Raw genomic sequence first — 25,722 nt, 5'->3', positions numbered from 1 at the left:
GGGATTGGAATTATTATATTCTTCTTGAAGTCTGAGGGTATTTCACCTGTCTCATACATCTTGCTCACCAGATGGTAGAGTTTTGTCAGGACTGGCTCTCCCAAGGCCGTCAGTAGTTCTAATGGAATGTTGTCTACTCCGGGGGCCTTGTTTCGACTCAGGTCTTGCAGTGCTCTGTCAAACTCTTCACACATTATCATATCTCCCATTTCATCTTCATCTACATCCTCTTCCATTTCCATAATATTGTCCTCAAGAACACTGCCCCTGTATAGACCCTCTATATACTCCTTCCACCTTTCTGCTTTCCCTTCTTTGCTTAGAACTATCTATCTTACCCCTAGTGAGATAAGCCTCTACATCCTTACATTTGTCCTCTAGCCATCCCTGCTTAGCCATTTTGCACTTCCTGTCGATCTCATTTTTGAGACGTTTGTATTCCTTTTTGCCTGCTTCATTCACTGCATTTTTATATTTTCTCCTTTCACCAATTAAATTCAATATTTCTTCTGTTACCCAAGGATTTCTACTAGCCCTCGTCTTTTTACCTACTTGATCCTCTGCTGCCTTCACTACTTCATCCCTCAAAGCTACCCATTCTTCTTCTACTGTATTTCTTTTCCCCATTCCTGTCAATTGTTCCCTTATGCTCTCCCTGAAACTCTGTACAACCACTGGTTCTTTCAGTTTATCCAGGTCCCATCTCCTTAAATTCCCACTTTTTTTGCAGTTTCTTCAGTTTTAATCTACAGTTCATAACCAATAGATTGTGGTCAGAGTCCACATCTGCCCCTGGAAATGTCTTACAATTTAAAACCTGGTTCCTAAATCTCTGTCTTACCATTATATAATCTATCTGATACCTTTTAGTATCTCCAGGGTTCTTCCATGTATACAACCTTCAATCATGGTTCTTAAACCAAGTGTTAGCTATGATTAAGTTGTGCTCTGTGCAAAATTCTACCATGCGGTTTCCTCTTTCATTTCTTAACCCCAATCCATATTCACCTACTACGTTTCCTTCTCTCCCTTTTCCTACACTCGAATTCCAGTCACTCATTACTATTAAATTTTCGTGACTGTGTAGGCCTCAGTAACTGTGAAATTCATGCTGTGATGTGTTCAAAAGAGAGATTTAAGTTTAATTGTGTAGCCTGGGAGAAGAGATTAGGCATCAAAGTTTCTGGAGGAAAAGGAACTCATGAACCAAAAAAATTAGACAATTGCACTAACAATTTCATCAACTTATTAGTTCATACAACATCTTGTTTAGTTAATAACTGAACTATCAAATGACAACTCCGCAGTAAATACAAAGGTAAAGACATTTTTCCATTCAAATGCAGGATTAGAAAATTATAAATTGCATTTGGCTAAGTGCTTTGTAAAGCAAAGTGAGGAATCCCCTGAAAACAACATGGAGTGTGTGGGCAGTGATTCTATGAAATGACATACACAAGCTTGTGAGGAAGAAAAAAGTGTAAACAGCACACAAATAAAGTGTTGTGCACTGGAGCTCTCAAGACACCAACATATTTAAAACAAATGTGTGCAGTGACTTAATACATACAAATAACTTCTCAAATATTTGTAAACAAAAACATGCCATTATATGTAATGATATTAACAGTCCCAACAATCTTGCAAACACCACAGGTGAAATGTCTGCAGAAAATGCAGAATCACCTTTTGAAGAAGTACACAGGAAAAGGAGAAGAAATTTAGATTTTGGCAATGAAGTAAAAACTTTTGTGAGCACTGAAGAGAGAAAGCACGTTGAGACTGTAGCTGAAGATCACAAATATTCATACAAAAGTGCACTACTAAGTACAAGACCAAATGTAAGCTCACTGCCTCCAAATTCTGTTGCACCTGGAAACGCCAAATTTAAAACGAGATCAAGACAATAGGTGGTACAGGAGATGGACAAGGAATAGGTATGGTGGAAAAAGGGCACCACAGTATCTGAGCAGAGTCAAAAGAGACACAACTCTTGAAAATGTCATTAGACACTTTTCCTAACCATATCAAAGTTACAGCTGAAAAGCTTGAAAGAAAGGGGCTTAATGACAGTTTCAAAGTTAGTGTTGACTTTGAGCTTAGAGATAAAGTAATGAACATGGCTCAAAAATACAGCAGCAAAAGTGGCTTTAATTCTAGAGGATGGCCAGTTTTCCTGTGAAATAAGGTCTTCTGTGAGAGACAAAGCACAAAGAGCAACTAAGTTTAAAGGGATCACACACTGCTCAGAATGTCACTCCCATAGTTATAAGCAGTGTCCATGCACAATTTCTTAGAACTAAACTTGATGTATTATCATTCTTTATAGAATAAGTGAAGCCAGATATACATTGTGTATGAACATTGGTTATCAGCAAAAGAAGCCAAGTATGACGACTGTATTGAACACCTAAATTTGTGCATAACAAAGAAGAACTGCTTCCTTTGGTGTGTATCTATAAAAGGTGAAAATTAATAAAACTAACAAACTGCAAGTATGGATTCCCAACTGGAAATAGAGGAAGCAGCTCCTACAAATATGTGTTTGGAAATGGATAGTGTGCCTGTAATTACAACAAACTATCATGGAACACAGTACAGAGCTGCATTGCATCCAAGTCACAACAGATGTTCAAAATAGCCTCATTGGGTTTGCAAGTGATAAGCAGTATAGTAGCAATTGTCATTAAGGATACAAATGATCTTACTTTGGCTTACACCACGTTGGCAGGCCACTTGCCTGGAGTTTGTACTAAGGTTCTTCTCAATTCCCGTAGAACTCGTTCCTCCAAATCTGATGTATGCGCAGTCCGGCACCTCTCTGCACGTTTGTCTGTCTGAAAGGGCCCTTTATCACAGAAAAGCCCAAAAAGGGCTCAAAATGTTGTGTAATGTGGTTGGTGCCTCTGAGGGTGCTTGTTTCGTACAGCCGTTCTGCCTCTCGACCATTTCCATCTGCTTGGAAACACAAACACCATCTTGGCCATGAATATTGGACCTTTCTGCTGCAGTACAATGCATCAATCACACAGCCTGCAGTGCACAAGGAACACACAGCACATGGTCAGAGGAATTGTCATTCATTAGCCTCATCTACAGTGGCAACAAGGCATGTCCTGGACACATGTTCACAGGACCTCTTCTTCTCCTTTCCTGTCAGAAATCTATCTCTGCAGTTCACCGGTTTTATTAATATTCACCCTGTATATTGCTAATGCTATGAATTATTGCAACTTTTCTTTGACCTGTCAAATATTAATTGTTCAATTTGTGCTGTATGATAAAACTGGACAAAAAAAAGTGAATCGATCAATACACACTAACAGAAAATTTAGTGTTGGAGTAATTGCCTTAAAAAGCTTCTATGTTGATTAAGATTTAAAGGTGGCTGCTTTAGATCTTAATATAATTGTTGTCTCAGTGGTATTCTCCAAACAGTAGCTTTCAAAATTTCCTCATCGAAATGGAATATTGCCTGTGCTGTTTAATGTGCTTGGAATCAAAATATGTGCTGTGTGGTGATTTTGATTTCAATGTACACTTTCATTGAGGGAGTTCTAAGGAAAGAGACTTTATGAACGTAGTAGCCAGCTATGGACTATTTGTAACAAATAATTTACCATGGTCAACATGATGACTGTAGTTGACCCAATAATCTCCATTCATGGAAATATATACAAAAAGAGCTGACAATCAACCAACTGATTACCGGTATTGTTATTATGTATTCACAAAAAGGGTCATAAATACAGAAACATCAAGTACTTCTCAGACAGCACTACCTCCAACAGAGTGGTGGCCCAGTCAGCAGGATATGGCAGTAATTGATGAGTTCTTCCAGACTATCAAAATCAAATTTGACTATGTACATATATCTACAGAACACCAAAAACTGTCCTGTGAACGAAATGCACGCAAAATGTGGTGAAAGGAAAAACAGACTAGCGAACTAATAAAAATTAAAATGCGTTTTACAGCTATTACATGATCACTTCAAAACATCAGCAGGTCCGGATGAGAAGGAAATGTTTTACAGGCAAAAAGTCTTTATGGAAAAGATGTTGAGCAAGCCAAAATAACATTAAGTGCTTTTCAGACAGCACTACCTGCAATAGAGTGACAGCCTGGTTTGCAGGAAATGATGATAATTGATGCATTTACAGAGTTCTTCCAGACCATCAAAATCAAATTTGACTATGTATATCTATCTACAGAACACCAAAACTGTCCTGTGAATGAAACACAGGCAAAATGTGGGAAAAAAACACACCAGGAAACTAAAAAAAAAATTGTACAGCTATTACATGATCACTTCAAAACATCAACAGCTCTGGATGCAAAGGAAATGTTTTACAGGAAATATTTACAGGTAAAAAGTCTTTATAGAAATGGTGTTGAACAAGCCAAAAAGAAAAGCAGTGATAATTTCACTGTAGGAGATCATAACCTCTGCAAAGCAGCCTGGGCTCTGATCACTGAACACAAGAAAAAACAATTCTCCATTATGCTTCTGCAGCCCAGATGATTTCCACGACTATTTTATTAATATTGGGAGTAAGTGCCATGCTTGACTTGAATATAGACCCTGCAGCTGCTGTAAAAATGACAAAAGGGCAACATGATGAAATGAAGGAATTTAAAAAAATGAAATAACATAAGCCTTCTGACAATCAGGATTATGGGATGTACACTAATGTCCTCAAGAAAATTATCTATGATATTACTGAACCTTTATGTTGTGATAGTGCCATGACATTTAACAGTGCCGCCACGACAGTACGCACAAATGGCGATAGAGGTGCTCCGCAAATCGGCTGAGCGCGGGAGCGCCACCTACCTACGAACGGCGCCGGCCGCATGTCACGGCATGGCAGTCGAATATGAGAGACTGAGTTGTAATCATGTGATCTGCTATTGTTTCTAAGTGAGAGTGTGAATATCCACGCAATTATTGCGATAAAGGTTATAACACTTTTTGGCGACGAGGTCGGCATATTTTCACTGCGTTGTGGATTTGCGTGTTCCTGACAGGGCAGACATGGAACAGCTTATGCAAGCGCTCATTGAACAACAAACACACCTGACGGCTACAATTCAGGCTCAACAAACACAGCTGACGGCAGCGATTCAGGCGTTGTCGATGTCGCTTACTCATCGTCTGTCTTCCTCTTCTCCGCCTCTATTCCCTCCTTACGACGAGGCCGCTGAAGACTGGGAGGATTATGAGAAGCGTTTGCGGCAACACTTCTTGGCTTTCGGCGTTGTCGACGCTCCTATGTGTAAGTCGTTATTTCTATCTTGGATTTCCCCTCGAGTCTATCAGCTGCTATCTCAGTTAGCCCCTCTGCGGGAACCTGCCTCCCTGTCCTTCCAAGAAATGTGTGACTTATTGTCTGACTATTATCGAAAAAACACCCACGTCGTTGCCGCCCGTGTGGCGTTCTACCCGTGTCGTAAACAGCCCCATCAATCTTACCGGGCTTGGACGGCGGAACTACACGGTCTGAGTAGGAAATGTCAGTTTGTCACGGACACACATCACGAGTCTTATGCTGGCTCAATGGTTAGGGATGCTATTCTACGGCTTGCTCCTGATAAAGAAGTTCGGCAACGTGCCCTCCAACTGCCAAACCCGTCGTTGTCGGAAGTTCTAAGCATCGCTCAATCCTTTGAAGTGTCTCACGCTGCTGGCGCGCAAATAGACGCGTGGTGTGATGTAGGCGCTGTACAGTCAACTCTCGACAAGGACAATTTACCTGTTGCACAGGAGAACGAAGATGTGGCGGCGGTTCACTCGTGTAAACAACGTCGCGTTGGGCCGCAACGCTCACAGCGAAACCAGCAACCACAGAAGCCGGTTCGTTCCGCGCTTCCTTCTTGCCCCCGTTGTTTCGTACAGCACGACAGGGCAGCGTGTCCAAAACGTTGGGCCACGTGTAATTCATGTAGGGAAAAAGGCCACATTGCTTCTGTGTGTCAGAAAATTCCTATCATGGGCCAGTTTGATGCTTCCACTGCCTACAAGTCTGTTGTTTGGCCCCTCACGTTTTATGTGGTGGATCATGCGGCCACTGAAAACCTGTTCGGTTATGATGCTTTCCAGTTGTTCGGGTTCTCCATTGATGAGGATGTGCACCTCTTATCTGAGGATATTCCGTATCAACAGCTGGATGGATTGTGTTCTGAATTTTCCTCCGTGTTCTCTGCTGGTCTGGGTTGTGCCAAGGATTTTGAAGCCCACATTACTCTTAAACCTACGGCTCGCCCTAAGTTTTTCTGGGCACGCCCTATTCCGGTGGCGTTGCGTGCACCTGTCAAGGCTGAGGTAGACAGGTTAACAGCTTCAGGGATTCTCCTTCCGGCTACCTCCAGCGAATGGGCATCGCCGATCGTGGTGGTTTCTAAACCAAACGGGAGTCTGCGATTGTGTGATGACTTTAAAGCCACCGTCAACGCTCAGAGCCTCATTGACACTTATCCTCTTCCCCGTCCTGAGGAGTTGTTTACCAAGCTCGCTGGGGGCCAGTTCTTTTCCAAACTTGATTTATCGGAGGCGTACCATCAGTTGCCGTTGGACGCTACTTCCAAGGAATTTCTTGTTATCAACACTCCTTGTGGGTTGTATCAGTACCAGCGATTACCATTTGGCGTCGCTAGCGCACCGGCCATTTTTCAGCGGTTTTTGGAACAGCTCACGGCTTCCGTTCCCGGCTGCATAAACTATCTGGATGACATTGTTGTCACGGGAGCCTCCACTGAGGAGCACCTTCCTAATTTACGTTCACTGTTTCGGGTTTTGCATTCGGCTGGGTTGAGGTGCAATCTGGACAAGTCACAGTTCTTCCAACCCTCCACTGAGTATCTTGGTTTCCACTTGTCCCGTGAGGGTATACGTCCTCTCCGTCAGCACGTTGTGGCCATTAACGCTCTACCCCGGCCGTCTACGGTCAAAGAACTTCAGGCGTTTCTAGGCAAGATTGCTTATTATCACAAATTCATTCCATCCGCAGCAGTGGTAGCTTATCCTCTGCATCAGCTGTTACGCAAAAACGTCCCCTTCTGTTGGTCCGACGGGTGTGAGCAGGCTTTTGTCCGCCTGAAGGCTCATTTGCAGTCGGCGCCTTGTCTTGCCACATTCCGTCCGGGTCAGCACTTGGTTCTGGCGACTGACGCATCACAGTATGGCCTAGGGGCTGTTCTCGCCCATCGGTATGAGGATGGGTCGGAACGACCCATCGCCTATGCTTCCAAGACCCTCAACGAGGTGCAACGGCGTTACTCTCAAATCGAAAAGGAGGTGCTCGCTATCATTTATGCTCTAAAAAAGTTCAGCATTTTTTGTATGGTTCTAAGTTTCACCTCATCACCGACCACAAACTGCTGGTCTCTCTGTTCAGCCCATCGACGTCACTTCCGGATAAGGCAGCTCACCGCCTGCAACGTTGGGCCTTATACTTGTCTCGTTTTCATTATGAGATTCACTATCGCCCCACGGCCCAGCACGCCAACGCTGATGCATTGTCGCGATTGCCGATGGGCCCTGACCCTGTTTTCGATCGTGATGAACTCCTCTGTTTCCACATTGATGAGGAAGAACGTCGTGCGGTCGAAGGCTTTCCACTTACAGGTTCGCAGGTCGCGTCGGCTACTGCGCGGGACCCGGTCCTGCGTCGGGTGATCGGTTTTGTTCAATGAGGTTGGCCAGACAGGACCAAGGGCCGGGCATCGGATCCCCTTCGCAACTACCATGCCTTGCGCTTTCGTCTGTCTGTTCGTGATGGTGTTGTTCTTCTGGTCATGGATGACGCATCTCCACGGGTCGTGGTGCCAGCCTCTCTTCGCAAAGATGTTCTCAAACTGTTGCACGAAGGCGATTGGGGTATTTCTCGGACTAAGTCCCTGGCCCGCAGGCACGTTTATTGGACCAGTATTGATTCGGACATTGCCCATATGGTTGTTGCGTGTGGCCAGTGTGCTCAACAACTGGCGGCACCTCGTTCAATGCGCTCTCCGTGGTCTGATCCAGCTCAGCCATGGGAACGGGTGCACGCCGACTTTGCTGGCCCCTTCCTCGGTACTTATTGGCTACTGTAGATTGACGCCTTCTCGAAGTTTCCGTTTCTTGTTAGATGTCCGTCTCCCACCACTGCGGCGACGACGCTGGCTTTGTCCAAAATCTTTGCGCTACGAGGTCTTCCATCCACGATCGTCACGGACAATGGCCCTCAGTTCTCTTCGCAGGCTTTCCGTGATTTTTGTACTGGACAATGGATTCATCAGCACCTCCCTTCCATCCGCAATCGAATGAAAAAATTCCTTAGTGATTTTTCCACAGATGACGCCCTGCTGCAATTTCTGAGTTCTTATCGCTTCACGCCTCTGGGTGATGGCAGCCCTGCTGAACTCTTGCATGGCTCTACTGCACCTGCTTCACCCTGTCAGGCCTTGTACTGTGTCCCCTAGTGCGGGAAAATACTCGGTGGGCGCCGACGTGTGGGCACGAGGGTACGGATCTCGCCCTAAATGGATTCCAGGGGTGGTCAAGGCTCTTCGCGGCCGCCAGCTTTGTGAAATCCGTACGGGCGATGGCACGGTTGTTCGCCATTACGACCAGATGCGCCCACGAGTGGTGGCCACGCTGGTGCCACCGCCCCATCCTTCGCCTCCACCAGCCCAAGACGCCAGTCCTGTCGCTGCTGCCAATCTACCGTCCGTGTTGATGCAGCCGATGTCGCTGCCGCTTCCGAGTATGCCGGAACCGGCCCCAGTTGCGACGCCGCCTTCTCCAAGACCCATCTCGCTGGACCACACTCCCAGATCCATGACACCTATGGATGCTGCTCCGGAGTTTTCACCCATCATCTCATCCAGGAGGCACGTTTCACGCACGAGCTTCCGTCCTGCATCCTGGACATTTTCGACCATACTCTCGTGTCGAGGCCATGGATGTCTCCGCGCTGTCCATGTCTCCAAGGAAGTGAGTTTTTTTTTTTTTTTTTTTTTTTTAAGGGGAAGAAAAGTGTTGTGATAGTGGCACGACATTTAACAGTGCCGCCACGACAGTACGCACAAACAGCGATAGAGGCGCTCCGCAAATCGGCTGAGCGCCGGAGGCGCCACCTAGCTATGAACGGCGCCGGCCGCATGTCACGGCATGGCAGTCGAATACGAGAGACTGAGTTGTAATCATGTGATCTGCTATTGTTTCTAAGAGAGAGTGTGAATATCCATGCAATTATTGCGATAAAGGTTATAACACTTTAACTATGGTAGCCCTTGACCTCCCTCCCCATGACCCATGGACCTTGCCGTTGGTGGGAAGGCTTGCGTGCCTCAACGATACAGATAGCTGTACCGTAGCTGCAACCACAATAGAGGGGTATCTGTTGAGAGGCCAGACAAATGTGTGGTTCCTGAAGAGGGGCAGCTGCCTTTGCAGTAGTTGCAGGGGCAACAGTCTGGATGATTGACTGATCTGCCCTTGTAACGCTAACCAAAATGGCCTTGCTGTTCTGGTACTCCAAATCTGAAAGCAAGGGGAAACTACAGCCGTAATTTTTCTCGAGGGCATGCAGCTTTACTGTATGATTAAATGATGATGGCATCCTCTTGGGTAAAATATTCCGGAGGTAAAATAGTCCCCCATTCGGATTTTCGGCAGGGGGGGGGGAGGGAGGACTACTGAAGAGGGCATCATTATCAGGAGAAAGAAAACTGGCATTCTACGGATCCGAGCATGGAATGTCAGATCCCTTAATAGGGCAGGTAGGTTAGAAAATTTAAAAAGGGAAATGGATAGGTTTGCAGTTAGATATAGTGGGAATTAGTGAAGTTCGGTGGCAGAAGGAACAAGACTTTTGGTCAGGTGAATAGAGGGTCATAAATACAAAATCAAATAGGAGGTAATTAATAAAAAAATAAGAGTGCGGGTAAGCTACTACAAACAGCATAGTGAACGCATTATTGTGGCCAAGATAGACAAGAAGCCCATGCCTACTACAGTAGCACAAGTTTATATGCCAACTAGGTCTGCAGATGACAAAGAAATTATTATTATTCAGGAAGTGACGGGAGACGAAAATTTAATAGTCATGGGAGACTGGAATTCAAGAGTAGGAAAAGGGAGAGAGGAAACATGGTAGGTGAATATGGATTGAGGGTAAGAAATGAAAGAGGAAGCCATCTGGTGGAATTTTTCACAGAGCATAACTTAATAATAGCTAACACTTGGTTCAAGAATCATGAAAGAAGGTTGTATACATGGAAGAACCCTGGAGATACTAGGTTTCAGATAGATTATATAATGGTAAGACAGAGATTTAGGAACCAGGTTTTGAATTGTAAGACATTTGCAGGGGCAGATGTGGACTCTGACCACAATCTATTGGTTATGAACTGTAGATTAAAACTGAAGAAACTGCAAAAAAAGTGGGAATTTAAGGAGATGGGACCTGGATAAACTGAAACAACCAGAGGTTATACAGAATTTCAGGGAGAGCATAAGGGAACGATTGACAGGAATGGGGGAAAGAAATAGAGTAGAAGAAGAATGGGTAGCTTTGAGGGATGAAGTAGTGAAGGCAGCAGAGGATCAAGTAGGTAAAAAAACGAGGGCTAGAAGAAATGCTTGGGTAACAGAAGAGATAATGAATTTAATTGATGAAAGGAGAAAATACAAAAATGCAGTAAATGAAGCAGGCAAAAAGGAATACAAACGTCTCAAAAATGATATAGTCAGGAAGTGCAAAATGGCTAAGCAGAGATGGCTAGAGGACAAATGTAAGGATGTAGAGGCTTATCTCACTAGGGGTAAGATAGATACTGCCTACAGCAAAATTAAAGAGACCTTTGGAGAAAAGAGAACCACTTGTATGAATATCAAGAGCTCGGATGGAAACCCAGTTCTAACCAAAGAAGGGAAAGCAGAAAGGTGGAAGGAGTATATAGAGGATCTATACAAGGGCAATATACTTGAGGACAATATTATGGAAATGGAAGAGGATGTAGATGAAATGGAAGATATGATAATGCGTGAAGAGTTTGACAGAGCACTGAAAGACCTGAGCCGAAACAAGGCTCTGGGAGTAGACAACATTCCATTAGAACTACCGACAGCATTGGGAGAGCCAGTCCTGACAAAACTCTACCATCTGGTGAGCAAGATGTATGAGACAGGCGAAATACTCTCAGACTTCAAGAAGAATATAATAATTCCAATCCCAAAGAAAGCAGGTGTTGACAGATGTGAAAATTACCGAACTATCAGTTTAATAAGTCACAGCTGCAAAATACTAACACAAATTCTTTACAGACGAATGGAAAAACTGCTAGAAGCCGGCCTCAGCAAAGATCAGTTTGGATTCCACAGAAATGTTGGAACACGTGAGGCAATACTGACCTTAAGACTTATCTTAGAAAATAGATTAAGGAAAGGCAAACCTACGTTTCTAGCATTTGTAGACTTAGAGAAAGCTTTTGACAATGTTGACTGGAATACTCTCCTTCAAATTCTGAAGGTGGCAGGGGTAAAATACAGGGAGCGAAAGGCTATTTACAATTTGTACAGAAACCAGATGGCAGTCATAAGAGTCGAGGGGCATGAAAGGGAAGCAGTGGTTGGGAAGGGAGTGAGACAGGGCTGTAGTCTCTCCCCGATGTTATTCAATCTCTATATTGAGCAAGCAGTAAAGGAAACAAAAGAAAAATTCTGAGTAGGTATTAAAATCCATGGAGAAGAAGTAAAAACTTTAAGGTTCGCCGATGACATTGTAATTCTGTGAGAGACAGCAAAGGACTTGGAAGAGCAGTTGAACGGTATGGACAGTGTCTTGAAAGGAGGATATAAGATGAAATCAACAAAAGCAAAATGAGAATAATGGAATGTAGTCGAATTAAGTCGGGTGATGCTGACGGAATTAGATTAGGAAATGAGACACTTAAAGTAGCAAAGGAGTTTTGCTATTTGGGGAGCAAAATAACTGATGATAGCCAAAGTAGAGAGGATATAAAATGTAGACTGGCAATGGCAAAAAAAAAGCGTTTCTGAAGAAGATAAATTTGTTAACATCGAGTATAGGTTTAAGTGTCAAGAATCGTTTCTGAAAGTATTTGTATGGAGTGTAGCCATGTATGGAAGTGAAACATGGACGATAAATAGTTTAGACAAGAAGACAATAGAAGCTTTCGAAATGTGGTGCTACAGAAGAATGCTGATGAAGGTTAGATGGGTACATCACATAACTAATGAGGAAGTATTGAATAGAATTGGGGAGAAGAGGAGTTTGCGGCACAACTTGACTGGGAGAAGGGACCGGTTGGTAGGATATGTTTTGAGGCATCAAGGGATCACAAATTTAGTATTGGAGGGCAGCATGGAGGGTAAAAATCGTAGAGGGAGACCAAGAGATGAATACACTAAGCAGATTCACAAGGATGTAGGTTGCAGTGAGTACTGGGAGATGAAGAAGCTTGCACAAGATAGAGTAGCATGGAGAGCTGCATCAAACCAGTCTCAGGACTGAAGACAACAACAACATCAACAACATGGCTACATTCAATACAAATACATTCAGAAAAGATTTCCTAACACTTAAATCTATATTCAATGTTTACAAATTTCTCTTCTTCAGAAATACTTTTCTTGCCACTGCCAGTCTACATTTTATATCCTTTCTACTTTGGCCATCATCTGTTATTTTACTGCCCAAAAAGCAAAACTCATCTCCTACTCTAAATGTCTCATTTTCTAATCAATTCCCTCAATATTACCCGATTTAATTTGACTACATTAGCTCATTTTGATTTTGTTTATCCTCAGTATATGAGAATGAAAACTTGCAATAAATTAAAAAGAAACAAGTTAATGCATTTTAGTTAGGCGCATTGGAGGGAAACCTACATGAAATAATGCACATGAAACACTATTAACTAGTGGACAAATTCATACAGGATTAACTGGTAATCTGAGATGGATACCACTTGCTACATATCCTACCAACAGCTAAGCTGTTCATTTTAGTGTCATATTATTATGTTATTAGAGTAAAATTTATTTAAAATATAATGTAAATTTAAGATGTCTCTCCTGTGCTTGAACTGTATTTCACATAATGTTCTGGGCAGATGTACCTCCCAGAAATGATGAAATATGCAAATACTACATTACAGGGTCAGATTTGTCACAAATCATTGGAAAAATGATCTACATGATAAACACATGAATAAAACAAAATAAATAAACTCACCAATATGTGTCAATAATATATTAGTTATATGCCTCATTGCTGAGGGAAGCCAGTGGACACCATCACTTGATCTCCTGAAAATTTGCCAAAAGACTGTTGATCACTAATGTAATTTAGATAAATAAAATACTGCACTGGATGAAATAAAGGTCATACCTGTGTATTTGCATTCGCATGTAATAATGTACGTCTAGTACATCAAATCCAAATGAGGCAACAACATCACGTGCATACATATTTGCTTCCATTACTTCAAATCGCATGGTGTGACGTAGAAATTCAACCTAAAAGATTTTCCATTTCAGTAACATGACAATAAAAAATGAAAACATCAGCCGTTGCATGAGATTATTTGCCAGTAAAATTATTTACTGGAAAGTGAAGTGAAGCATTATTGCTTCTGATTCATAAATGTCTTTATATGCACACAAAAATTGTCATAACAGTGATGTCTGGCTGGTCATGTTGTGGTACCTCATAGGGATGTAAAAGAAATCATCCTTACACATTCAATCTGGGAAAATAGACACTTCCTGACTTACATAGTGAATCCATCCTAGCTCCCCTTCTGAAGCTAAGAAAGAACATGACTTGCCAAAGTGAACATTGTGATCTTGCCCTCCACATGAACAATTTTCACTTGGTAGGGAAACGCTGCTTTGTCTGAGTTCTAGAGTCTAAATAGCTACTATGTCACTTTTCAGTTTGGGTTCAGGAGATAATATTCTACAACTGACAATTTGATGCTGCTGGAGCCGGATAGCCACTAGGCTTTCCTATGCAAGCAACAGCTCACTGGTATCTTTTTTTCATCTTAACAAAGCCAATAATACCACCTGGTGGAGGGATATGAGGTGGAAATAACATCATCTGAAAGCTGCATCAGTGGTGTTTCTGAGGATGCTTCCTATCCATTCTCTTGCGCTGATTATTTGGTATCATGTTGGGGGAAGTATTGCCAATTAGTTTGACCAGAATTATGTGTGTTATCACTTTCTTGTTGGCATCAGCAGAATTTTCTGATGACACCACACAGTTAACAGAATCACAGGTGGTAATGAATGAACTACTGAACAGGGTTTAGAGGGAAACTGAGAAACTTGTGTTGTCAGTGAATAAGAAAAAGACCAAGATCATGATAATTGGCAGAGGTGAATCACTGCCATCTACTGATATACTGTCAGAATATGAAGAAGCTGATCACTTTGTCTACCTGGCTTCAGTGGTTTGGAAAGAGAGTGGCTCTTCACAAGAAATATGGTGTAGAATTGCTGTTGGAAAGGACGCTCAATCAAACTGTCTGTGATTTGGAAGGACCAAGTCCTAACCAGACTTATTAAATTGCTACAATGTCTGGTGTTTCTAGGTTTCCTTTTGGGGCTGAAATGTGGACAATAACCAAAGTAGATCGCAAAAAAATTGCTGCAGGTAGTTACTGAGAATATCGTAGGTGAGTAAACAAACCAACAAATCAATCCTTCAAGACTCAGTGTGGAGAAGAGGTTGTCCAACATTTGTTTCCAAACAATCCTGCAGTTCTTTTGTCACACCGATGACAAGTGGATAACTTGGAAAATATTATCACCCAAGGCAAAGTTGAAGGGAAAAGTCTGCAGAGAAGATAACTGAGATGGTGGATGGACCACTTGAAGAAGGAGACAAACCAGACTTGGCACCAGATACTCCGAGATGCAGAGGACTGGGAAAAATGGAGGCAGGCTGCTAAGAGGCCCATGTGATGGTCAGCAACTTTCAACTATTGAAGACGAGGTATTGATGATGATCAATAGAATAAAATATACTGTTAAGAAGCCAGAGCAGTGTTTATTATACACTGTTTAGCTGTATTTTTGTAACAAGTAAAAGCTGTGTGTCTGGCATGAATGAGAGAGATGGTGGAGCTGTGGACAAAGCACACTGACTCACTATTCTCACCAGAGATGTGTATGTGTATGACCATTTTAAAGCAAATATGCCACATTTTCGATCCACCTGTTTTACAAAGGAAAGACCACATTCTGTTTCTTATAATAACTTTCAGTGCCTTTGCCACAGGACCTGGTTTTCAGAAAGGCTTTTCAACAGAAAATGCTATATACGCTTTCACTGATCATATATTAAATGCTCTGAATAACCGGACATCACCCATTGGTATTTTTTGTGATCTCTCAAAGGCCTTTGACTGTGTAAATCATGGAATTCTTTTACATAAGCTACATCATTATGGTTTGAGAGGGGCAGTGCACAACTGGTTTAATTCATACTTAACTGGAAGAATGCAGAAAGTTGAAATAAGTGGTTCATGTAATGTTAATACAACAGCTGATTCCTCAAACTGGGGGGCTATCAAGTACGGGGTCCCACAGGGTTCGGTCTTAGGTCCTTTACTGTTCTTGATATACATTAATGACTTACCATTCCATATTGATGAGGATGCAAAGTTAGTTCTTTTTGCTGATGATACAAGTATAGTAATAACATCCAAAAACCAAGAACTAAGTGATGTAACTGTAAATGATGTTTTTCACAAAATTATTAAGTGGTTCTCAACAAATGGACTCTCTTTAAATTTTGTTAAAACACAGTATATACAGTTCCGTACAGTAAATGGCACAACTCCAGTAATAAATATAGACTTTGAACAGAAGTCTGTAGCTAAGGTAGAATTTTCAAAAGTTTTAGGTGTGTCCATTGACGAGAGGTTAAACTGGAAGCAACACATTGATGGTCTGCTGAAACGTCTGAGTTCGGCTACGTATGCTATTAGGGTAATTGCAAATTTTGGTGATAAGAATCTCAGTAAATTAGCTTACTATGCCTACTTTCATTCACTACTTTCGTATGGTATCATATTCTGGGGTAATTCATCGTTGAGTAGAAAAGTATTCACTGCTCAAAAATGTGTAATCAGAATAATTGCTGGAGCCCACCCACGGTCATCTTGCAGACATCTATTTAAGGATCTAGGGATCCTCACAGTATATATATTCACTTATGAAATTTGTTTTTAATAATCCAGCCCAGTTTAAAAGCAATAGCAGTGTGCATGGCTATAACACCAGGAGAAAGGATGATCTTCACTATGCAGGGTTAAATCTGACTTTGGCACAGAAGGGGGTAAATTATGCTGCCACAAATGTCTTTGGTCACCTACCAAACAGCATCAAAAGCCTGACAGATAGTCAACCAACATTTAAAAATAAATTAAAAGAATTTCTAGATGACAACTCCTTCTACTCATTGGCTGAATTTTTAGATATAAATTAAGGGAGGGAAAAAAAAAACCTAACTTAAGCATTAGTGTCATGCAATATTTTGTGTAATGTAATATCTTGTACAGACATCTTTCATTAACCTGGCACGTTCCACATCATTACGAAGTGTCGTATTCATGATCTATGGAACAAGTATTAATCTAATCTAATCTAATTTAACCTGGAGAGCAGGCGGAACAGATCCAGACATATAAGAATTGTATGTGGTCCCAGTCAGATTATGGGTTCAAAGTGTACAGATCTGCAACACATAATACATTATCCATTCATTATTTGCAGTATTATTTGCCTAAAAAAATGACTACAGGAATCCCAATAATTTATTTGTTACAGTATGATTAACTGCCCCAACCCCCTTCTCTCTCTCTACTACAGGAATCCCGATAATTTATTTGTTGCAGTATGACAGTATGATCAGTATGATTAACTGCCCCCAACCCCCTTCTGTCTCTCTCTCTCTCTCTCACTCACGTACACACACACACACACACACACACACACACACACACACACACACACACACACACACACATAGACTTACCAAGCAGGAAAGCGCCGGTAGACAGGCACAATAAAATAACACCCAAACACACACACAGGTGGTATGAGTGGTGGTGGTTTGGTTCATCCCAATGAAATCCCCAAAACACTTTCCCTACCCTCCCGGTGCAAAACCTGTCCTATGCACCCTCCCACTACCACCTACTCCAGTCCTGTAACCTGGAAGGTGTACACGATCAAAGGCAGAGCCACGTGTGAAAGCACCTACGTGATTTACCAACTGACCTGCCTACACTGTGACGCTTTCTATGTGGGAATGACCAGCAACAAACTGTCCATTCACATGAATGGACACAGGCAGACACTGTTTGTTGGTAATGAGGATCACCCTGTGGCTAAACATGCCTTGGTGCACGGCCAGCACATCTTGGCACAGTGTTACACCGTCCGGGTTATCTGGATACTTCCCACCAACACCAACCTATCCGAACTCCGGAGATGGGAACTTGCCCTTCAATATAGCCTCTCTTCTCGTTATCCACCAGGCCTCAATCTCCGCTAATTTCAAGTTGCCGCCACTCATACCTCACCTGTCATTCATCATATGTGGTGTATGTATGGATGGATATGCGTGTGTGTGTGTGTGTGTGTGTGTGTGTGTGTGTGTGTGTGTGTGCGCGCGCGCGCGCGAGTATATACCTATCCTTTTTTCCCCCTAAGGTAAGTCTTTCCGCTCCCAGGATTGGAATGACTCCTTACCCTCTCCCTTAAAACCCACATCCTTTCATCTTTCCTTTTCCTTCCCTCTTTCCTGACGAAGCAGCCACCAGTTGCGAAAGCTCTAATTCTGTGTGTGTGTTTGTGTCTTTTAGTCACTGTGCCTATCTACCGGCGCTTTCCGCTTGGTAAGTCTTGGAATCTCTGTTTTTAATATATTTTTCCCATGTGGAAGTTTCTTTCTATTTATATTAAAAACAAAGATTCCAAGACTTGCCAAGCGGGAAAGCGCCGGCAGACAGGCACAATGAACAAAACACACAAACACACACACAAAATTACTAGCTTTCGCAACCGATGGTTGCTTCTTCAGGAAAGAGGGAAGGAGAGGGAAAGACGAAAGGATGTGGGTTTTAAGGGAGAGGGTAAGGAGTCATTTCAATCCCGGGAGCGGAAAGACTTCCCTTAGGGGGAAAAAAGGACAGGTGTACACTCGCACACACACACATATCCATCCGCACATACACAGACACAAGCAGACATATTTAAATATATATATGCTTGTGTCTGTATATGTATGGATGGATAGTGTGTGTGTGTGTGTGTGTGTGTGTGTGCGAGTATTTTTTTCCCCCTAAGGTAAGACTTTCCGCTCCCGGGATTGGAATGACTCCTTACCCTCTCCCTTAAAACCCACATCATTTCATCTTTCCTTCTCCTTCCCTCTTTCCTCACGAAGCAACCGCCGGTTGCGAAAGCTCGAAATTTTGTGTGTGTGTTTGTGTGTTTTTTTATTGTGCCTGTCTACCGGCGCTTTCCCGCTTGGTAAGTTTTGGAATATATATTAAAAACAAAGATTCAAAGACTTACCAAGCGGGAAAGTGCCGGTAGACAGGCACAATAAATAAAACACACAAACAGCTGTGTAGATGTACTTGACTCTATCAGAACATATACAGCTGTATATGTTTGGATGGATATGTGTGTGTGTGTGTGTGTGTGTGTGTGCGCGCGCGCGAGTATATACCTATCCTTTTTTCCCCCTAAGGCGAGTCTTTCCGCTCTCGGGATTGGAATGACTCCTTACCCTCTCCCTTAAAACCCACATCCTTTCATCTTTCCTTTTCCTTCCCTCTTTCCTGATGAAGCAACCGCCGGTTGCAAAAGCTTGTAATTTTGTGTGTGTGTTTGAGTGTATTTTATTGTGGCTGTCTACCGGCACTTTCGCCAAAGCATTATTTGATCACTACTCAATTTAACTTGAACTGGTGGCACTGCAGGCACATGACACACTAAGGAAAATATATTACTGGAGCAGAGGTGAATGGGGAATCACCTTAGAGACAATATGGGCTGCAAATGGGGAAAACAACTGACATAAGCAACTTCGGCGAAGGGCAGATTGTTATGTGGTTTGGTGCCTGGAGAGGCATCTTGGCAATGGTGAAGCTGGTTAACTGTTCACTTGCTACTAAAGTGGGCATCTATGGAAAGTGGTTGAAGGACAGTGAAACCATAAGTAAGTGACAAGGTGTTGGATGGCCACATTTCATCAAAAAACTTGCAGGTTGAGGTTGCTTGTTCTGCAATGCTATGCAGCAAGTGCTCTTTGACAGATCTTACAGGGAGTATGAAATGGAGCAAACTGGAATCTACTATATGCTCTTATTTCACTTACATTACTAAGTAATTTTTTTATTTTTCTTTAACTGCTCAATCAAGTACCTACAAAGTACATGTGTAAATATACTTGAATCTATCAGAACGTTAATGAGAGTTTGCCTCAATTAAATAAAATATTCAGGCTGTTCTTTTCAATTTGCTGAATTCACTACAGCTGGAATCTGCCAACTCATACCAATACCTGGGTGTAACACTCTGGTGGGATATGGAATGGAATGATCACATTTGAGCTTCAGTGGTGGGCAAAGCAGGTACTAGGCTACCATTTCTTGGTAGAATATTGGGGAAATGCAGTAGGTCTACAAAGGAGATTGCTTACAAATCACCCATGCAGCCCATTCTAGAATATTGCTCCAGTTTTTGGGATCCATACCAAATAAGACTAACACATTGAAATATGCAGAGATGGGCAACACAAATAGCCACAGGTTTGTGTGACCCAGAGATGCTGTAGAAACTGAACTGGCAGACTCTTGAAGATAGATGTACACTATCCTGAGAAACACTACTTACAAAGTTTCAAGAACTGGCTTTAAGTGATAAAGTTTCAAGAACTGGCTTTAAGTGATGACTCTAGGAATATACTACAATGCTCTACGTATCACTCCCATACCAGTAATGGGAGAAAATTAGATTAATTATTGCACACACACAGACATTTAAACAATCTTTCTCCTGTGCTTCACACACTAATGCAACAGGAAGAAACCATAGAAACTAGTATAATGGGTCGTACCCTGTGCCAATCACTTCACATTGGTTTGCAGAGTATAGATGTAGAACTGTCCTTGTCAGAAGGCCAGAATTGTGCTACAATTGTTTGAGGAGTTTAATGTGAAGTGTTGTTGATGGATTGGCCACCAAACTCACCCGATATGAACCCTATGGAAAGCATCTACATTTTATGGAACAAATCTATGCTCACAAACCATTGCCCATAATTTCAGAGAATTGCATGACCTGTGCATAGACATCTGGTAGCACGTAACTCCAGAAACCTTGCTTGTAACATCAATAATTGTTGATTGAAGATTGAAAGCTAAAGAAATAGTTGCTCTGGGTTTGAATATATTATATTTTATGAAGGAGACAAAAATTAACTGTATCAGAAGGATACATTTTAATTTTTATTATTTTCTGGAGCATGGAGAGAAGTTTATGGGGTGCACTACACAAGATTTGTGAATTACTTACAGATATGAAGACTATTTTAAGGGAGAGGAATTTTAAACTTCCTGGCAGATTAAAACTGTGTGCCGGACCGAGACTCGAACTCGGGACCTATGCCTTTCGCGGGCAAGTGCTCTACCAACTGAGCTATCCAAGCACGACTCACACCCCGTCCTCACAGCTTTACTTCTGCCAGTACCTTGTCTCCTAGCTTCCAAACTTTGCAGAAGCTCTCCTGCGAATCTTGCAGAACTAGCACTTGCCCGCGAAAGGCAAAGGTCCTGAGTTCGAGTCTCAGTCCGGCACACAGTTTTAATCTGCCAGGAAGTTTCATATCAGCGCACATTCTGCTGCAGAGTGAAAATCTCATTCTGGAAACATCCCCAAGGCTGTGGCTAAGCCATGTCTCCACAATATCCTTTCTTTCAGGAGTGCTAGTTCTGCAAGGTTCGCAGGAGAGCTTCTGCAAAGTTTGGAAGGTAGGAGACGAGGTGCTGGCAGAAGTAAATCTGTGACGACAGGGTATGAGTTGTGCTTGGGTAGCTCAGTTGGTATATCACTTGCCTGCGAAAGGCTAAGGTCCCGAGTTCGAGTCTCAGTCCGGCACACAGTTTTAATCTACCAGGAAGTTTCATATGAGCACACACTCCGCTGCACAGTGAAAATCTCATTCTCGAGAGGAATTTGATTAATATTTTTGACCCATTACAAATTCTGTACCGCACAGTGACATATTCATGAATGCTGTTGTCAACAGATATATTAGAAGTTAACCACAGTCATCATTGTTGCTGTACATATCATATTTTCCTAAACTTGCAATCTACAAATGAAAATTAATATTATCAGACAACAGAGAATTTTGGTAGACAGCAGAATTGTTATGTGGTGTTCAACTGACTTGGAAGAGATGAAATATAATAAGCAAAAATTATGATAGGATGACATCACAAATGGCAAATAGGAGGATGCAGCCGAACATGTACTGACAAAAATAAATGCTACACCAAGCACTCTCTTACCCAAAACCATACTTAACATGAACATGTAATATTTGGGAAATATTTGCATTTTCTCGTTCTTTCTCTGGCTCCACAGGACCTTTGCTCGTTAACCTTAATTATGAGATTCCATTAGAAAAGAGTTTAACACCCTGCCCATTCCACAAAGAGTTTTAGAAGTTAGGTTCAAAGTCTTCACCCCAACCTAGCCAAAGCAAGAAAGACATGTCAACCAGGAAAGTCTTATTCACCTGGGCAGAAATGAAATGCACATGTGTAATGTACCTCATCAAACATTCAACTCATGTATGTGCAACTCTCTTTCCATTTGAAGTTCTTAATAAAAAGTTCTGCATCTTCATCATCATGAAGATGTCTACAGCAAAACGCCCATTCTTTTAAACAGTCAACATTTCATCTTCTCACCTTGGCAAGGGTCCATGAAGCAAGCCCAGAGGGACAACTGTTAGAACTGAACATGGCCCACCTCAGGAAAACCAGATTCTGCGAACTTGAACCTGTCAGTCCATGCTAAGTTGCTTGCTCATTAACACCAACCTGGGAGTATATACTGTTATTGATTAAACAACACTGCATAACTGACTTTTTGTCAGTTGTCAACTTTTCAGTCAGTTGACATTCTTGGTTCTCCACTCAAATGCTATTACCACAGGAATGACAAATTTTTATTGTTTTATGAAGACAATTAAGCTGAAACAACACCACATAAGTCCACCATAAGAAGAAAAATGTTTAAGTTCTAAATAACTATAAAAATGCAAAATAATTCAAAAGTATGAAATACTGCATGATTGGAACATAGACGTTATGGTAAACAATAGCAAGTAAACATAACAAGGCACACAACTACAGAACATTGTCCTTGCTTATTATGTCTCTCTATGTCCAAAAGCAGGTCTTGTGTAACAACTTCAGGTTATGGACAGCATTTAATGACATACACTTTTTACCAAGCAGGAAACTGTTTATCAGCTGAAAGTAGTGTATGGAAGTGGAGACCTTACATCAGCAAGAATAGCCTCGCATTACCTAAATCCCATAACAGTGCTCCACAAAAACTATGAATCTTTGTAGTATTTCAGTTGCTGTGTTTCAACTAACAGGCTGTTACTTATTGGGTCATTCTATGTCGAAGGGACCAATATTAAAATATGTCCCCACTCCAAATCTAATAAAATTTGGTGTGAAGGTTCTATGTGGTCCTTGATGGTTATATACCAAATTTCAGTCATACTATGGCAAAAATTAGAGATTTAGCCACACCTAAATATAGATTAAATCCTCTAATATGGCAAAAAAGTTTGTCACACTATTCTGAGAGCCAAGGTCTCACTGACCACCGCTACTTTTCATATGAACCAATCACATCAAAACTTCAGAAGGTTATTTCTACCTATGATGTCTGTATGTGGATCAAATTTAATTAACAATGAATGCCTAGAGGAAAAGATATGCATCTGTTAAGTTGGTCAAAATTTTCTACGGGAAAATTTTAGGGTATTTTTGGGGGGCAATATCTCAACTGTGCCTTGTTCAATACTTTTTCCCTTGCTACAGGTGGAAAGAGCATGCTTTAAGCTTTAAAAGCTACATTGTTTAATTTCTGGAGCTTGCATATTGATGGGTAAGAATACCTCTCAAAAGTAGGGAAAATGGATTATCGATAAATACAAAAAATTAATACAATTTGAAGTTGTAAGTCAAAAAATGTGTAACTGTAGTGTCTTTTAATAGTATAATATTTGCCTTTGGTTTAGGGAATGTAACTATGCTAATAAGAAGGTTTTTTACATCATTTTACAGTATAGAATAATGTCACATAGGAGAAGGTGTAATTAGATGAATGACGAACACTAACTTCATTTTAATGAAGGTTTATTCAGCACTTGCACATACAAGAACACGGAGCAAGCTGCCTCTGGCCAGAACACATACTCCAACGTTTTCGGACGACAAGAGACAGTGTGGTATTGGGTTGCAAGGCACACACGTCTCTCAATTCAGTTAACTTGCATGTTGTGTATAGCTGATCCTTTTCTCTGGGTAATCAGCTATGCCAATCTCTCACGAGCTTCTTCTCCAAAGACTATATTTGGTTAAGGGAATTTATTAAAATACTTCTCTATCCTTGATTAATTTTGACTCATATAATACTTTTCAGTCCAATAACTTTATATTTTCAACTTTCACAGATAATAACTTCTGAAAGCTAATTTATTCCTTACACGTTAGACTCATTTAAACATATTCAAACAGCATACATGTGTCTTGTTTCGTTCATAGCCAAGACACAAAACAATTTAAAAGTCTGTAGTCTCTAATACATTAATGTGCAAGTACTCTATATTCAACTGTTCAATAGCCTTTTTTACAATCACCGCGGTCACTAACACATCAAAGAATATGGCATAATTATTCGTTGAGTTCTCCTCACGTCTTCTGTGGCACTGGCGGAAAACACTTGTCGTCGTCAGTGACTCGTCCCTCTTACAGTCTTCTAATAACAAACTTCCTACTGGCACATAGAAACAGGTAGATCCATAGAAACATTCTCACTCTCCCGCACTTGTACCTAAAATATCCGGTGTTCGAGATGGAGGAAGGCCGAGCGTTTCTAGAATTTACCCGAAATTCCTGAGGCACTACATATCCCTCCCCTTAGCTTGAACTCATGATATTTTATACATATTCATTATGTACAATAATATTGCACAAAATGGTAATTCTTTATCTTTTAAAAGTATCATTCTTTTTTACTAATAACCATACATAGTTTACAACAATTACAAAATGTGAACCTTTCAATCTATGTTGGAGTTACCTCTTTTCACTCTCCAAAAATTCGTGAGCACCAAACTTTTGTTTTCTATTCCTCTTCCAATTGTAAATTACAGGTGCACATAATTCATGAGTACTCTACTGCTTTGTTCTTAATTCCCATACTATATTTCCAAAGTATGTACTTATTCATTACTTATTTTAATCTGGAGGAACTCTGGGTAGAATAAAGTACTCCCTTTTTCTGACACCTGTAAATCTAAAATGTAAAAATGCTAGTGCTCCATAGAATTCAAATTTACCAGACTCATCCCTTTAAATGTGTGACTTCTGTCATGATACTGCCTTTTTTCCCTTTAGGAACAGTACCTACATCTTAAAGATACATGGGTTGATCCTAGGAGTACCCTTTCTCCTTCCGTTTTGGTAGGTACATCCCTTTCTTATTCCTATCCTCCTATGGTACAGGTCAATCCCCTTCTTGGTGCCCCTGTCCATGCAGTATAGGTCAGCCTTTCATAGGTCTGCCTATCCGCCCTTCCTCTCATCTAATAAACATCGAGTGCACCCTCCGTATCCTTCTTGAATAGGCTTCCTGGTTCACTGCACTAGCATACATCTTTATGAATACTATTCTTATATATTCTCTGGTAAAATTACAAATCTACTTTACACTTCTATTCCACTTTCTAATACTTCATCTAATACTTTAGAGACCTCTTTCAATCCTCACTTTTACCATATTAACAGATATCGTGTCCACACATAGTAGATGTTATGTCTACCTGTATTTACCAACTTCCAGTAGGTACTATGCCTTTGTCACATATCAACAATGTAATATGTGCATTGACTCAGATGTACATATATCTTTATTCGCCAAATTCCCTGGCAGTTATGACATCACTTCAGGTTTCTAATTCATAATTCTCCTGTTTGTGTTTAAGTGTATCTTCGTGTGTATGTAGATGTGTGTTCGTGTATCCTGATTCTTCGGCCTACTTACAGGAAATATGTTGAAGGTTATTGGAAACCATGGAAAATAAGAATGACTTCAGCAATAGAAGTATATGCATATGGAAAGAGGGAAAGATAGACCGCTACTCAAATGAGAAGTAAGAAAGGAACAAGTAGAACTGGTTGCTAAGATCGAAGAAGAGAAAGAAAATAGCCCCAATGACAGAAAAACCCTCCCCCCCCCCCCCCTTCCCGAGGATCCCTACTTCGTCGGTACTTGAGTGAGAAGCCAGAGGAGGTATGATGTCCAACATCTCCTACAGAACGGACATTCTCACCCTCACCTTTGAAGCCCCCGAAGAAAAATCTTACCAA

The 25,722-nt window shown here is 41.4% G+C and overlaps 1 protein-coding gene across 2 annotated transcripts in view; it reads right to left on the bottom strand.

Moving 5' to 3' along the window:
* Positions 1 to 25,722, bottom strand: part of LOC126365952 (PC-esterase domain-containing protein 1A-like) — a 237,588-nt gene that overhangs the window by 86,787 nt on the left and 125,079 nt on the right. For both annotated transcript variants that reach the window (XM_050008736.1, XM_050008735.1), the window contains exons 7-8: positions 13,401 to 13,528; positions 13,245 to 13,318 (exon numbers count right to left, since the gene is read on the bottom strand). In XM_050008736.1, the coding sequence (XP_049864693.1) occupies positions 13,245 to 13,318; positions 13,401 to 13,528 (202 nt within the window). The remainder of the gene's footprint in view (positions 1 to 13,244; positions 13,319 to 13,400; positions 13,529 to 25,722) is intronic.

The sequence above is a fragment of the Schistocerca gregaria genome, chromosome 4 (assembly GCF_023897955.1).
Source record: "Schistocerca gregaria isolate iqSchGreg1 chromosome 4, iqSchGreg1.2, whole genome shotgun sequence".
Lineage (NCBI taxonomy): Eukaryota > Metazoa > Arthropoda > Insecta > Orthoptera > Acrididae > Schistocerca > Schistocerca gregaria.
This window is presented reverse-complemented; position numbering and strand designations above follow the sequence as displayed.